Here is a 15,609-nt window from a genome sequence, read left to right as displayed (position 1 = left end):
TCTGTTTCCTCATTTGTAAAATGGGAATTCAATACCATTCTCCCTCCCACTTAAACTATAACTCCATATAGGTCAGGGACTGTGTCTGACATGATTATCTTGCATCTGTCTATTCCACTGTTTAATAATACCGTGGTTATTGTTATTATCATCATAATTATTATTACTTTAAAGTAAGGAGTAGAAACCTCTGCTTAATACCCGTAGGTACAAAGCATATTAAGAGGGATTGTGTAATCTTCATTCCCTGGGGATCCTTAGGCATAAGATACATATTTATCTTTCCTCAAACAATCATTTATTGAGAAATAAGGTCTTTGAGGACACTTCTAACTCAATGGAATGTAATTAGTTTATATGGCTGTTACTGTTGTTCTGCTAAAGAACCAAAGCTTCCTTTTATGTTTATTACCATATTTTTCCTAAGGATGTGATTTGGCCCCCGTTTGAACACCAGGACACACTTGCCACATCCCTGCTATGGTGAGCTGCCCATCTGGAAAGGCAGGGTGAAACCAGGATTGCGTAAACAGATTATAAACAAAGAGATATAGGGCATGTTAATACAATACAGTGAAGCCAAGACTTCTGGAAGGAAGTCTTCCTCCCTGAAGTGGTTCCAAGGACTTCAGGTAGCCAGTGACAGACTATACAAATGCACAAAGTGAAAGGGGTTAATAGTAATGATAATAATCATAATTATGGTATTTGTTAAACACTTATGATATGCCAAGCCGTGTTCTAAGCGCTGGGGTAGATACAAGGTAATCAGGTTGTCCCACGTGGGTTTTAGAGTCTTAATCCCCATTTTACAGATGAGCTAACTGAGGCACAGAAAAGTTAAGTGGTTTGCCCTAGGTCACACAGCAGACAAGTGGTGGAGCCTGTATTAGTACCCTCATGTTCTGACTCCAAAGCCCGTGCTCTTTGCACTAAGCCGTGCTGGTTCTTTAATAATAATGATAATAATAATGATTTTTGTTAAATCTTAATATACATTCTGTACTACATAGTATGTCTTATTATTTATCTGTACTAAGTTCTGTGGTAGCTAAAAGATAATCAAGTCAGACACATCCATGTCCCACATAGAGTTCATGGGGTCTAAAGAGACAGGAGAACAGGAATTTTATCCCCATTTTACAGATGGCAAAATGGAGCCACAGAGAAGTTCTTAATTGCCCAAAGTCAGCAGAATTGGAACTCAGATCACCTAACTCATTCATTCATTCAATCATATTTTTTGAGCACTTACTGTGTGCAAAGCACTGTACTGCGGAGAGTACAATAAAACAGTAAACAGATACATTCGCTGATGGAAACCATTGCCCTTTCCACTAGGGCACGATGGTCACATATTGCTGATTTAGCTACTCACTGATTGATTGATTGATTCATTCATTCATTCAGTAGTATTTATTGAGTCCTTACAATGTGCAGAGCACTGTACTAAGCATTTGGGAGAGTACAATACAACAATAAACAGACACATTCCCTGCCCAATAACAGTGACATCCTTGAATTCAAAAGGCAACTTCTCAGTTGCAGAAATTTAAGCCTGGATGATTTCTAATAAATTTAAACAGGGATTCTCCTAAAATCCTTGTCTACCAAAAAACTTCAGAGAAATGAAAAGTAGGTAGAAAAAACTCTCTATCCTTGAGTTGATTTGGGGATCTTTATCCTGGATAGAAATTATTTTTATTTTGTAAAACAAATTAAATATTTCAGAGGTACTTAAAATAGCTCTTCAGCTGTACACTTCCTCAAATGCAAAAATGAATTTTCAAAATTGAGAAACCTATGTAATTAACTTAGAAGTGTAATGTTCTTTTTCAGTTGAGTTCATGTGTCGTATTTCTGTTTTTGCCCTAGAATGTTTTAATTCAAGAATCTGAAAACTTCAGGAAAAATCTGGAAGAATCTTTGCATGATAAGGTATTTTGGCAAGTTCATATCTTCTTGATAATGATATCACGTTTTTAGAAAAGCAGTTTGGTGTGAAATTAGCTAATGGTGAAATGATTCAATTGCAATTCCATTCCTGAAAATTTTCATTATTGTTAAAAATTAAAGAGTTCCACCATTTTGGAGACAATCAATCAATGATATTTCTTGAGCACTTTGTACAGAGCACTGCACTAAGTGCTTGGGAGAGTATAATGCAGTTGCTAAAACCTGCTCTTTTATCTCTCCATCCAAACTCCTATCAAGCTAACCCAAGCACTTAACACTGGGTTAGATATAAGGTAACCAGCTTGTTCCACATGGGACTAACAATCTTAACCCTCATTTTACTTTTGAGGTCACGGAGGCACAGAGAGGTTAAGTGACTTGCCCAAGGTCACACAGCTGACAAATGGCAGAGCCCGGGTTAGAATCCACGACCTCTGACTCCCAAGCCTGTGCTCTTTCCACTAAGCCATGCTGCATCTCTACTAAGTCACGCTGCTTCTCTATAGAAGTGGAGGTGGCCATAGTAAAGTATCTTTGAAAATTATCTTTGCTAATTTATCATTCTCTTTTAATTGTTATTTTCCAATTTTATTTTTAAATTATTTACCCTTAGTTATACTGATTCTCTTTTAACTCTTTCCCTCTGAAAGTAAAACTCCCTTTTTATCTCACATAGTGGTTTAATCAAAAATAAGGTTCCTATGAATCCCTGGACTGTAAGCTTTCCTCGGACTGTAAGCTCATTTTGGGCAGGGAACGTATCTCCCACTCTGTACCACTCAGTATCATAGACTGATATGAATCAGTATCACTTAAGGTTTGATTTTTGCAAAGCACTATACTGAGCATTTGAGAAAAGATTACAAACATAAAAGACACTGTCCTTGTTTCCAAAAAGTTTATAATCTAATGCATCAGAGGGATCGCGCAGACATTCTTAGGAGTAGGGAAATAATGTCCCATTTCCTCATGTTGAAATGATAATATGGCCCTCCTGAAACAATGTGATATTTGCAGTCTTGAAAACCTGTGTTAAAAAAAAATTTGTAGTGTGGCTGACTGTTTCAGTGGTGAACAAGGGTCCAAGGGGACTTCCAAAACAATGGAAATGCTACTCAGTTAGGGCTAGGCACCTGCAGACTTCCACTGCTAAACAGACTGCATTGTATTTATTTGTTGGTTGTTGGAACTGATTTGTAAGTTTAAACAGTTATACTGAAATACTATCCCTATTATTGGCACCAATGAAATTGCTAAACTTACCATAGGAAAGGCAGGAGAAATATAACAACAAATGATGGAAAACAAACCAGTAAATAACAATAAATAAACAGAATAGACAAAGCTGGGTGGCCTAGTGGACAGAGCATGGGCGTTCGTGTCAGAAGGTCATGGGTTCTAATCCCAGTTCTGCCACTTGTCTTCTGTGTGACTTCAGGAAAGTCACTTCACTTCTCTGTGCCTCAGTTTCCTCATTGGTAAAAGGGGGATTAAGACTGAGCTCGACATGGGACAGGGACTGTGTCCAACTTGAGTAGCTTTTATCTACCATAGCCTTTAAGACAGTGCCTGGTACATAGTAAGCACCTAACAAATACCCCCTAGTTCACCGCCCCTGCCAACAAAAAAGAAACTTGAGACTACACTACTATTTCTACATTCTGAGGCACCTAGAGAAGTCTTCAACATCCTCTCTGAGCCTTAATACAATCAGTGGAATGGGTTAATCTTTTCCCAGTCTACATCTCCCATATGCCTCACACTGCCATGTCACCAATCTATTGGTGGTTCCTCTTATCTTTCCAGTTGAGACCAGCAACTGTGAGACTCAAACACTCCCCATTTTTCCTCTCCCCATCTCTCAGGTTTCAATTGCAGCAGTGAGAGATGATGGGCAGAGCAGTTGATAGGTGCTTTTTCCCCTCTTATCCTCCCTGTCCAAGAGGAGGTCTTTTTTTCCCAAGCTAGAAAGCCATCTCCAGGTGGAGAGTCAGGCAGTTTAGCATGTAGAAGAGGCTCTTGCTTAGCAGCAGGCTCTGAATGGAAAGGGAAAACGTGTGTGGTTTGCAGCATATTGGTAGATATGTTAAAGCCAAGGTGAAATCCTAAACTTGCTCAAACTGAACTCAATATATTGAAAATACACTAGGATTTGTTATCTGTAGTATTTATTAAAGGAAAAGTCAAAAATCTGCCTGGCAGATAAATTAGCATAGCAGTGTAAATTTCAGGTCAGATTTACAGAAGGCAGGATGTTTAAAAAAAATAAAATAAAAGTGATGAAGTACGCATTGCTTATGGAGTGTGTCAGAAGTATTTGGGTACCAGAAAAGTAATCCTCAAACACAGGATGATTCTATTTATAGTTATAGGAATTTGCATACTTCCTCTACACATACCCCCCCCACACACACACCCTCTTTCCCATTATCAGTTGCATTAGCACAAAAATGATATTCCTTACATAAAAGGAACTGCCTATTCATGCTTCAGGCGATTTTGGCCAATAAACAACTAGCAGCTAAAGAACATAGGAGAAAGTCAGTCAAGCTTAATTTTTGGATCTCTACCCATGAGAAGCCATGTGGCCTAGTAGAAGAAGCATAGGCCTGGGAGTTAGAAGACCTGGGTTCTAATCCTAGCTTTCCCCCGGAGTTTAGTACAGTGCTTGGCACGTAATAAATGCCTAACTACCACAATTATTATTATTGTCTCTCCTCAGCCCTATCACTGTACCTCTCCCACCACTTCTGTCAATCAATCAATCAATTGTATTTATTGAGCGCTTACTGTGTGCAGAGCACTGTACTAAGTGCTTGGGAAGTACAAGTTGGCAACATATAGAGACAGTCTCTACCCAACAGTGGGCTCACAGTCTAGAAGGGGGAGACAGAGAACAAAACCAAACATATTAACAAAATAAAATAAATAGAATAGATATGTACAAGTAAAATAAATAAATAAATAGAGTAATAAATATGTACAAACATATATACATATAAACAGGTGCTGTGGAGAAGGGAAGGAGGTAAGACGGTCATACCTGTCAGTGTCATAACTGTCACCTTTGCCATTATACCTCTCCTCTACTCAATGAGTGCAGCCCTTAAGAATGTATTCCTCTCTAGAATGTAAACTCCTTGTGGATAGGATCATTTCTATTCATTCTATTCTACTATACTCTCCCAAGCACTTAGTCCAGTGATCTGCACATAGTAAGTGCTCAATAAAGACCATTGATTGATTGATGTAATGAGCGTCAAGTGAAGGGTTCATGCATTCAGATGCTTTTATTTTTCTCATACTCTTAAGTAATATTCTCAGAATTAACATTTGAGGGAATGTTATAATTGCCATATTCATATTATAGCTAAACCTCTTTTTTTGTCCCACAGGAACGATTAGCTGAAGAAATTGAAAAACTGAGATCAGAACTTGATCAGATGAAAATAAGAGCAGGCTCTTTAATTGAACCTACATTAACACGGTAGGTAACTGCATACAGAAAGTACTCAATAAATGACTGATTGATTGACTGATTATTCAAACACATGAGTAAGGAGTATATATGGAGTTTATGTATTCCTGTTTCAATTTTTTTGAAATTTATAATTAAAGATATTCTTTATCCATCTAAATTAATAGAATGCAGTCAGATTATACTCACAGTATGCTAAATTGAAGTCTAGGGTTGATTCAAATATAATAATAATAATAATAATAATAATAATAATGGCATTTGTTAAGTGCTTACTTTGTGTGAAGCACTGTTCAAAGTGCGGGGTGGGGGACGACGACAAGGTGAATTGTCTCAAGTGGGGCTCACAGTCTTAATCCCCATTTTGCAGATGAGGTAGCTGAGGCAAAGAGAAGTTAAGTGACTTGCCCAAAGTCACACAGCTGACAAGTTGCGGAGCCGGGATTAGAACCCATGACCTATGGCTCCCAAGCCCGTGCTCTTTCCACTTAGCCACACTGCTTCTCTTAATAATAATAATAATAATAATAATAATGGCATTTATTAAGCCCTTACTATGTGCAAAGCACTGTTCTAAGTGCTGGGGAGGTTACAAGGTGAGAAGGTTGTCCCTCGGGGGGCTCACAGTCTTAATCCCCATTTTACGGATGAAGTAATGAGGCACAGAGAAGTTAAGTGACTTGCCCAAAGTCACACAGCTGACAAGTGGCGGAGCCAGGGTTTGAACCCATGACCTCTGGCTCCAAAGCCCTTGCTCTTTCCACTGAGCCACGCTGTCATTTAGTGTGTATGTGTTTAATCCTGCTCTTTAAAGGACAAAACAGAGCATAGATGAGCTTTACATCAATACATGTATTTAATCTGATTTAGGCTTGAATAATCAGGGTTGGGAATTTTATTTTTAAAGCCCCATGAAAGATTCGTTTTCTTTTTTTAGTTTTATGAGGGATGCAACCAGATTTTCTGAGCTGATCTCCAGTTAAACTTGTATTTTTGGGGTGTTTTTAATTAATGGATTATTGCTAGATCAAAGTAATACTTTCTTTGGAAAATGTATGCCATTTTCTAGGATTGATCTGATTTTACAGTCCCTCCATAATATCTCCTTAAGTATTCAATAAAATTCACCATTAGCAAAATTAACATTTGAGAACTAATAATTCCGTGGGAAATGAAGAAGGGTGTTTCAGCTCATTCACAAAATCCCTTTTGCACTTTTCCCCCTCAATGTGGATGATTCCCAATTCTACATCTCCAGCCCTGATCTCTCTCCCTTTCTGCAGTCTTGCATTACCTCCTGCCTTCAAGGTATCTTTTACCTGGGTGTACTGCCATCACCTTAAACAACTTGTCCAAAACAGCATTCCCTATCCTCTCCCTGGCTTTCATATCCCACCACAGTCCTTCCTGTCTTGAAAGCCTGTTAGCTTGGCATTATCCTTGGCTCCTCTGTCTCATTCAACGCACATCATATTCAATCTACTATTAAATCCTGTTGGTTCAACCTTCACGACATTGCTAAAATCTGCCCTTACCTTTCCATCTAATCTGTTACCATATTAATCCAAGCACTTATTTTACCACACCTTGATCACTGTAAAGCTTTTCTGCTGACCTCCTTGCCTCCTGTTTCTTGTCACGCCAGTCCAATCAATCAATCAGTGGTATTTATTGAGCCCTTTTTAAGTGCAGAGTACTCTACTAATCACTTGGGAGAGTACAATGCAACAGAATTAGGAGAAATGTTCCCTGTCCTTAAGGAGCTTATAGTTTACTTCATTATGCTGCCAGGATCATTTTTCTACAAAAACATTCAGACCATTATCCCTACTCCTCAAGTACCTCCGGTCCAGTCCACCTCCGACTTTAAAGCATTTAATCACTTTGGCCCCTCCTACCTCACCTCACTACTCTTCTACTACAATTCTGCCTGCACATTTTCCAGCTTTATAAGGCCCTTTCTGGGCAGCAGAGTGAAGAATGGACTGGGGAAGGGAGAGATAGGATGCAGGGAAAAGCAGCGTGGCTTGGGAAAGAACTCAGGCTTGGGAGTCAGAAGACCTGAGTTCTAATCCTGTATCCATAACTTGCCCGCTATGTGACCTCGGACAAGTCACTCAACTTCTCTGTGCCTCAGTTTCCTCTTGTTTAAAATGAGGATTCAAAATCTGTTCTCCTTCCTACTTAGACTATGCACTCCATGTGGGACAGAGATTAGGTCTGACCTGATTAATTGTCACCCCATCTTTTGGAAGAGTGCTTGACTTGTAGAAAGCATTTAGCAAATCCTATTATTATTATTGTTATCATCATCATCATCATAACTATTGTTATCATCATTATGATCATATTAGGGAAATCAATGAGCAGTCTGATGCAGTAGTCAAAGCATGAAATGATGAGTACTTGGATCAGCATGGTAGCAGTTTTGATGGAGCTGAAAAGGTGGAATTTAGCAATGTTGAAAGGGTTGAACTCTTGGGATTTTGTGACAGATTGAATTGTGTGATTTGGATGAGGGAGAGATGAATTGAGGACTTTTTATGGATTTTTTTTAGCAGTTAATATGTGCCAGGCATTGTAGTAAGCACTGGAATAGATACAAGCTAATCAGGTTGGACATAGTCTTACAGGCTCATAGTCTTAATCCCCATTTTACAGATGAAGTAAAAGAGGCACAGAGAAGTTAAGTGACCTGCCCAAGGTCACACAGCAGACAAATGATTATTTTGGGTTTTTTTCATTATTTGGACTTATCTTCTCCTCCTTCTCCTCATAGCCATTACTTTGAAAAGCTGACAATTGGTTTTCTCCATTCCTGACTAACTAGAATTTAGGTATGGCAATGAGAATTCTCATATAAACGTCTATTAACTGAAAAACAAAATAACTTATAAAACAAAATATGAACATTAAATGAAACTGTTCTTATCTGTAGAACATTGCTCCTCATTGTCATTTCAGAAACAGCTCTCCTCACAGATTAACAGATAAATTATGTTTTTTTCTTGAATAAAGAAAGAACAGATTGAGGATGCGTTAGTAATGAGTGATATAGTGTTGAATTTATGCTGAAGTTTGAATTTGCATAGCACATGTCATTGATATTTTGGATTGTACGTTCCCTGTGGGCAGGGAACTTGTCTACAAACTCTGTATTATCGGATTCTCCCAAGTGCTTAGTCCAGTGCTCTGCACACAGTAAGTCCTCAGTAAGTATGATTGATTGATGGATTGATTTATCTTTTCCAGAACTCACTTAGATACCACAGCGGAGTTGCGATATTCTGTAGGTTCACTCGTTGACAGCCAGCCTGACTACCGATCAACTAAAGTGATTAGAAGACCGAGGAGAGGGCGGATGGGAGTCCGAAGGGAAGAACCCAAGGTTCAACTTTTTTTCACTTTTCATCCCTCTCAGAGTTTCACAGTGAGATTTAGGAGCTCCTGGCCAAAATAAAAATAAGCCTACCAGTGAAAACAAAATGGGACTCTCAATAGCTTCCAAAACATGTAATTTGGCTGGTTTTGATTTTTTAAAAAAACAAAACACTTTTCTACTGTTTTCTGAGAAAGTGAATTAATTCCTGAGGATGATCCTTGAGCCTGAAGCTCAAACCAGTTGATTCTACCCAATGTCGTATTGACTGGTCCCATCAGTCTATAAGAGATTCCATTTTGCTTTAGCCGGAGAGTGCTTAAAATGGATAAAGCCGATTGTTGGAAAATACAACAATCTTTTGGCCATCAAAAAGAATTTTGAAATATGTTGAAGGCTAAATCTGATTAGTCACACACTTGTTGAGTTCCCAGGAGTAGCAGCAGCTTGAGAAGGATCCCTGGTTTACCAGGTTTATATTGTTCCATTAGTGCAAAGTGCATTTTCACTTGATTTTTCCACAACTCCATTGACCTTCCTTGCTACCCGCCAGTACCTAGATCGCTATGGATCCTACATATCCCACTTTAGACTGTAAGCCTGTTATGGGCAGGGAAAGTGTCTGCCACATTGTTATATTGTGCTCTTTCAAGGGCTTAATAATAGTAATAATAATAATGGTATTTGTTAAGCACTTACTATGTTCCAGGCATTGTACTAAACACTGGGATGGAAACAAACAAACCGGGTTGGACCTATTCCCTGGAAGTCAGAGCACCTGGGTTCTAATCCCAGCTCCGCCACTTGTCTGCTGTGTAACCTTATCACTTAACTTCTCTGTGCCTCAGTTAATTCATCTGAAAAATGGGGATGAGTGTGAGTCCTATGTGGGATATTGACTGTGTTCAACATGATGAGTTTGTATCTGCCCAAGTGCTTCTTAAAGTGCCTGGCACACAGTAAGCACTTAACAAATACCTTAAAAAAAGTGTGTGTGGCATATTGATTACATTTGGTAAAATTAGATTACATCTGCTTCTTAATTATTGTTATGGTGGTTGTTATTTATGCCAAAGAATTGCCTTTACCAACCACAAATGCTGGAAGCTATTTTCAGTTATTCCTTTATTACAAAGATCCATTTCAAAAATCTTTGTCTAGAAAGTAAACAATGTATAATGCCCAGTGTGATAAATACTTTGATCTGAATTACTATCTAGGCTAAATCACTTGGGGACCATGAGTGGAACAGAACTCAGCAGATTGGAGTTTTGAGTAGCCATCCATTTGAAAGTGACACTGAGATGTCTGATATTGATGATGATGACAGAGAAACTATTTTTAGCTCCATGGACCTTTTGTCTCCAACTGGACATTCTGATGCCCAAACTCTAGCCATGATGCTTCAAGAACAGCTAGATGCAATCAATAAAGAAATCAGGTAATTTTTGACCAGCATTTGAATTTGTTTAATATGCATATACTTTGTGATAACAACAGCAGTTCAGAAAGTGATCCAGGTAATGAGGCAACACTGTATGTTTTGTTTCGGGGTTTTTGCAGAAGATTGTTTGGATGCATAAAAGGCACTTTTTATATTGTAGCCCAATTTCTTCAAAGCATTATTGTCTATTTCTAACCTCCATTCTTATGTGATTCCACCTTCCAGCAAGCTCCTTTGAAAAAGCAGTTTTTCATTCACAGTTAAACAACATAATTTTAATTTTCCAAGTCTGACAACCTATTAAAAATGAACTTTGAATTCTTTCACTTTGGGAACTGAGCATGTAACCTCTTTGGATCTATAATAATAAGTAATAATAATAATAGTTTGTATTTGTTAGCACTTACTATGTACCAGGCACTGTACTAAGTGTTGGAGTAGATACAAGCAAATCAAGTTGGACACAGTCCCTGTCCCATGTGGGGCTCACAGACTCAATACCCATATTACAGATGAGGTAACTGAAGCACAGAGAAGTTGTGACATGCCCTAGGTCACACAGCAGACAAGTGAAAGAGCTGAGATTAGAATCCAGGTCCTTCTGATTCCCAGGCCCATGCTCTATCTCCTAAGCCTTGCTGCAAGTGTTTCATATGATATTTTATCATAATGTTTCATGTTGTATATATTGATATAGTAAAACTTTCCCAGTCCAGGTTTCAGGGCTAAGGTCTATCAATATTCACATATTTGGGCAAGAGATGAACTAAAAAAAGGAAATTTAAGGTAACGTCACACTTCCTAATTAAAGAAATGTCAGCAACCGAGATTCAAGAGTCCAAATTAAGGCCCTTATCTGGTGAGCTCTTTCAAGGCCAGGGACCCTGGCTAATTCTCACCCAGTTGTTCTTTCCTAATGCATAGTACAGTGTTTTGCACACAGTAAGCACTTAATAAAACACTACTACCACTAAAGCAAATGAAAAGTGACTAGGCATCTCCCATTGTGTCTCAAAATTTGTCTCCCTGTCCTACTTACAGTATCTTAAAAACTGGCAGGATCTTCAAAAGTTTCATCTTTGGCTCTAGTTGTGGCTGGGAGGTGATAATAGGGAACTTTCTGCTGTGTGACCTCGGACATATAACTTAATTTCTCTGTCCTCAGTTCCCTCATCTGTACAATGGGAATTCAATGCCTGTTCTCCCTCATTCTTAGACTTTGAGCCTAATTTGGGACAGGTACTGTGTCCTATCTGACTCATTTGTATCTACCACAATGCTTAGAACACTAAGCATATTACTCATTTAACAAAAATAATAATGATAATGAAAATAACAATAACACAGGACAACAACATCAGTAGCAGCCAATGACAGCCCATCACAGTGGCAGAAGAAGCAGCCTAAACCCAGGAAGAAATAGTGTATCAGGAATAGCCACCATTTCTCTTTGTCAGCATACTAAAAGTGTCTCAATGACTGTTTCTAAGATTGGGCATGTGAATACATGTTTTTGTCACCCCTTTCTTCTTCTCTTTCTATCCATGTCTTTCTTTTCTGTCTTTTTCACTCTTTCCTTCTGCTTCATTCATTCCCCCTCTAGACTGTGAGCTCGTTGTGGGCAAGGAGTGTGTCTGTTGTATTCTCAATAAATACAATTGAATTAATTAATTCATTTGGTTTTATTGAGTGCTTACAGTATGTAGAGCACTGTACTAAGCACTTGGGAGAGTACAGTATAATAATGAACAGGCATATTCCCTGCCCACAATTAGCTCATACTCTAGAGATGAGCTCACAGTCTAGAGATGAGCTCATTTCATCAATCAGTTGTATTTATTGAATGCCTACTGTGTGCAAAAGATTGCAGTAATCATTTGGGAGAATGCAATATAACAGAGTTGATAAGTGTGTTACCTGTCCACAGGGTTATTGTTATCAATCAGTCAGTGATATTTATTGAGCACTTACTGAGTACTCTGCTAAGTGCTTGGGACGATACAATGCAATTAAAACAATTACTATGTGTCAGCCACTAGGATAATTTCAAATGATCAGATGAGGCACAATACTTGTCTCCCATAGACTCACAGTCTAAGAAGGAGGAAGAGGAGGTGTCTAATTCCCATTGTACAGGTTGGGAAACTAAAGCTCAGGTTAGGTGACTTCTTCAAGTCCACACACTAGGCAAGTAGCAAAGCTGAGACTAGACACTGCATCTCAGGACTCCCAACTCCACACTCTTTCCACTATGCCATATCCTCTCTCCTTGTTGCTGTCTTTCTTTTCTGTCTCTCTCCATCTCTCTTTCTCTTTCTGTATGTGTCTTAAGAAACTAATGATCTGAAACAAGTACATAACAAATGTCCTTATCATAAAATTCCTATTTGAAATAAACTCTGAATCATGCTCTGCAATTGCAAATTGATTTTTCTCCCTCTGTAGTTAATGAATCATGTTCAGTCACAGGATATTTAATAATGGATGTCTTTGTTGTGACAAGAAATGTATCATTTTGTTCATCAGTGGAAAATTTATGAATATGAAAATTTCAATATCAAATTATTGTCCCAAAGAACTCCAACTATCTTCAAGTGCTGCTATTACATTGGACAAATCTAGTAATGGCACGATGTGAACACTTATAATAGCTTGATATTCTCATCTTCAAACGCTTAGCAACTACTTTTGCTGTACAATGAGAAGCTGGGTGACTTAGTGGAGAAAGCATGGGCCTGGAAATCAGGGTACCCTGGTAGTCTAATCCCAACTCTGCCATTTTTTTATGGTATTTGTTAAGCACTTACTATATGTCAGAACGGTAGAACACTTACTACTGTTCTAAGCACTGGACTACGTACAAAGTAATAAAGTTGGACACAGACTCTGCCCTGCATGGCGCTCACAGTTTAAGTAGGAGGGAGGAGAGGTATTTATTTAATCCTCATTTTACAGTTAAGGAAACTGAGGCACAGAGAAGATAAGGGACTTGTCCAAGGTCACACGGCAGACAAGTGGCAGAGTCAGAATTAGATCCCAGGTCCCCTGGCTCCCAAGCCCACACTTTATGCACTAGGCCACGCTGCTTCCCATGCTGCTCCTGCTTATTCACAGAGCAATTATCTGTCCAGGTCACTGTGCTTGAGCTCTTAGACATCATGAGAAGCAGCATGGCCTAATAATTAAAAAAAAGCCCGGGCCAGGTAATCAGAGGACTGGGTTCTCATTCCAGTTCTGCCATTTGCCTGCCATGTGACCTTGGACAACTCACCTAACTTCTTTGTGCCTCATTTTCCTCAAATGTAAAACATGAGGAGTCACTATCTATTTCTGTTCTCCTGCCTACTTAGATTGAGAGCCCCATGTGGGACAGGTGCTATATCTAACCTAATTAATTTGCTTATACCCCAACTCTCAGAACACATAGTAAGTGCTTAACGAATATAATAATAAAAATAATGTGAAGGTAACCTAGTGATGTTTCCAGATTTGTAAATTTGTTCTCACTGTTTACACTCCCAATTATTGTTCTTCTCTTTGGCTTGTTTCAGTATAAAGTGAACAAAGATAACAGCTGAGGAGAATATTGATGCACCTAATTTGCTTTATTGAAGAAAAGTCTGACAGGAAACAAAACATGAGCAATTGATTATCGGATGACTGATGAGGAGGGACTTGAAAATGTCAGAGTTTTAAAGGAGCTTTAAATAATGGGTGCTATTATTTGGGAAAGAAAAAGGGAAAGAAAATTGTAAATCCTTTCTCTTAAAAAGAGATTACAGAATCTTTCAATGCACTCTAGGGCATTTCTGCCCTGGATTCATTGGAAGTCATTGAATGTCTGGCAGAACTGAGAAGCCAAAAAGAGGCATTATGAATGTATTTATATTGGGATTAGAAATAAAGACTTAGTTAACTCTAAGAATATTCTTAATTATAATTCAGAGCTACTCTATGGCATACCACACTGACCAGAGTTCAAACATGTCTTTCAGGTTAATTCAGGAGGAAAAGGAATCGACGGAACTGCGCGCTGAGGAAATAGAGAATAGAGTAGCCAGTGTGAGCCTGGAAGGTTTGAACCTAGCGAGGGTCCACCCAGGTACTTCCATCACTGCCTCAGTAACAGCTTCATCCCTGGCAAGCTCATCACCTCCCAGTGGCCATTCAACACCTAAGCTCACTCCTCGCAGCCCAGCCCGGGAAATGGATCGAATGGGAGTTATGACACTGGTAAGGAAATGAGGCACTGTCTGTGTGTGAGCATATTACGCACATAGGCACATACAAATGCACACATACATTCTGCCTTTTGATGTTGAATATGATTTGCAGACGATGCTGACAAAACTGCCCCAGGAGATGAATGCATCTTCTAAAGTAGGTCAGCTTGTCGACACTGAGGGAATGCTTCCAGAAACAGCTCCACTGTGGGATACGTATTTTTTGTAATGGTATTTATTAAGTGCTTACTATGTGCCAGGCACTGTACTAAGTGCCGGGGTAGATACGAGGTAATCATGTTAGACACAGTCCATGTCTCTCATGGGGCTCACAGTCTTAATCCTCATTTTACAGATGAGGTAACTGAGACACGGAGAAGTGACTTGCCCAAGGTCACACAGCAGATAAGTCAGGCGGATTTAGAACCTGGTCTTTCTGACTTGCAGGCCCACTAGCCACGTTGCTTCTTGTGTGATACATGTGAGGGGACTGGATGGCAGCAGGATATCCAAAACCTTCTGTTTTGAATTGAAAGAGGGCACATGGAAATCTGATGGGTGGAATAAATGCTTTAAACACATGGTGAAGCATGTTTCAAATGATGTGACATAGCTGTTGGACTGTTGGCAGACCACTGCAAACAACAGAAAAGGCTGGGATGCAGCAATCGGAAGAAGAGTATATATGTGACAAGGGTGTATGGTGTATGGACTTTTACCACCAATAACACATGTGGAGTTTCCTATTTTTGATGTTTCAATATTTGGAGCAGCGGGGCTTAGTGAAAAGAGCACAGGTCTGGTAGTCAGAAGACCCGAGTTCTAGTCCCTGCTCTGTCACTTGTCTGCTGTGTGACCTTAGACAAGTCATTTAACTTCTCTGAGACTCAGTTCTCTCAATAGGGACTCAATACTGTTCTCCCTTCTACTTAGACTGTGAGCCCCATTTGGGATCTAATGGTCTAGTATCTACTTCAGCACATAATACAGTGGTTGGCCCATAGTGAGCACTTAACAAAAAAATGATTATTATTATTATTATCATTGATTTCTTCCTCTACTAGCAACAACTCATGCCTTAACCTCAGGCTTTCTCCAGAGGATTTCAGGGCCCAGTACAAGTATGAAA

General features: G+C 39.1%; 1 protein-coding gene across 4 annotated transcripts in view; it reads left to right on the top strand.

The window, feature by feature from the left end:
* PPFIA2 (PTPRF interacting protein alpha 2) overlaps positions 1-15,609 on the top strand; it is a 455,622-nt gene that overhangs the window by 357,929 nt on the left and 82,084 nt on the right. For all 4 annotated transcript variants that reach the window (XM_038756973.1, XM_038756972.1, XM_038756975.1 and 1 more), the window contains 5 exons: positions 1,876-1,938; positions 5,352-5,443; positions 8,687-8,822; positions 10,034-10,254; positions 14,253-14,490. In XM_038756973.1, the coding sequence (XP_038612901.1) occupies positions 1,876-1,938; positions 5,352-5,443; positions 8,687-8,822; positions 10,034-10,254; positions 14,253-14,490 (750 nt within the window). The remainder of the gene's footprint in view (positions 1-1,875; positions 1,939-5,351; positions 5,444-8,686; positions 8,823-10,033; positions 10,255-14,252; positions 14,491-15,609) is intronic.

Source organism: Tachyglossus aculeatus, chromosome 14 (assembly GCF_015852505.1).
Source record: "Tachyglossus aculeatus isolate mTacAcu1 chromosome 14, mTacAcu1.pri, whole genome shotgun sequence".
Classification (NCBI taxonomy): Eukaryota; Metazoa; Chordata; class Mammalia; order Monotremata; family Tachyglossidae; genus Tachyglossus; species Tachyglossus aculeatus.
Note: the sequence above shows the minus strand (reverse complement) of the source record. Positions and strands in the feature narration are given on the sequence as shown.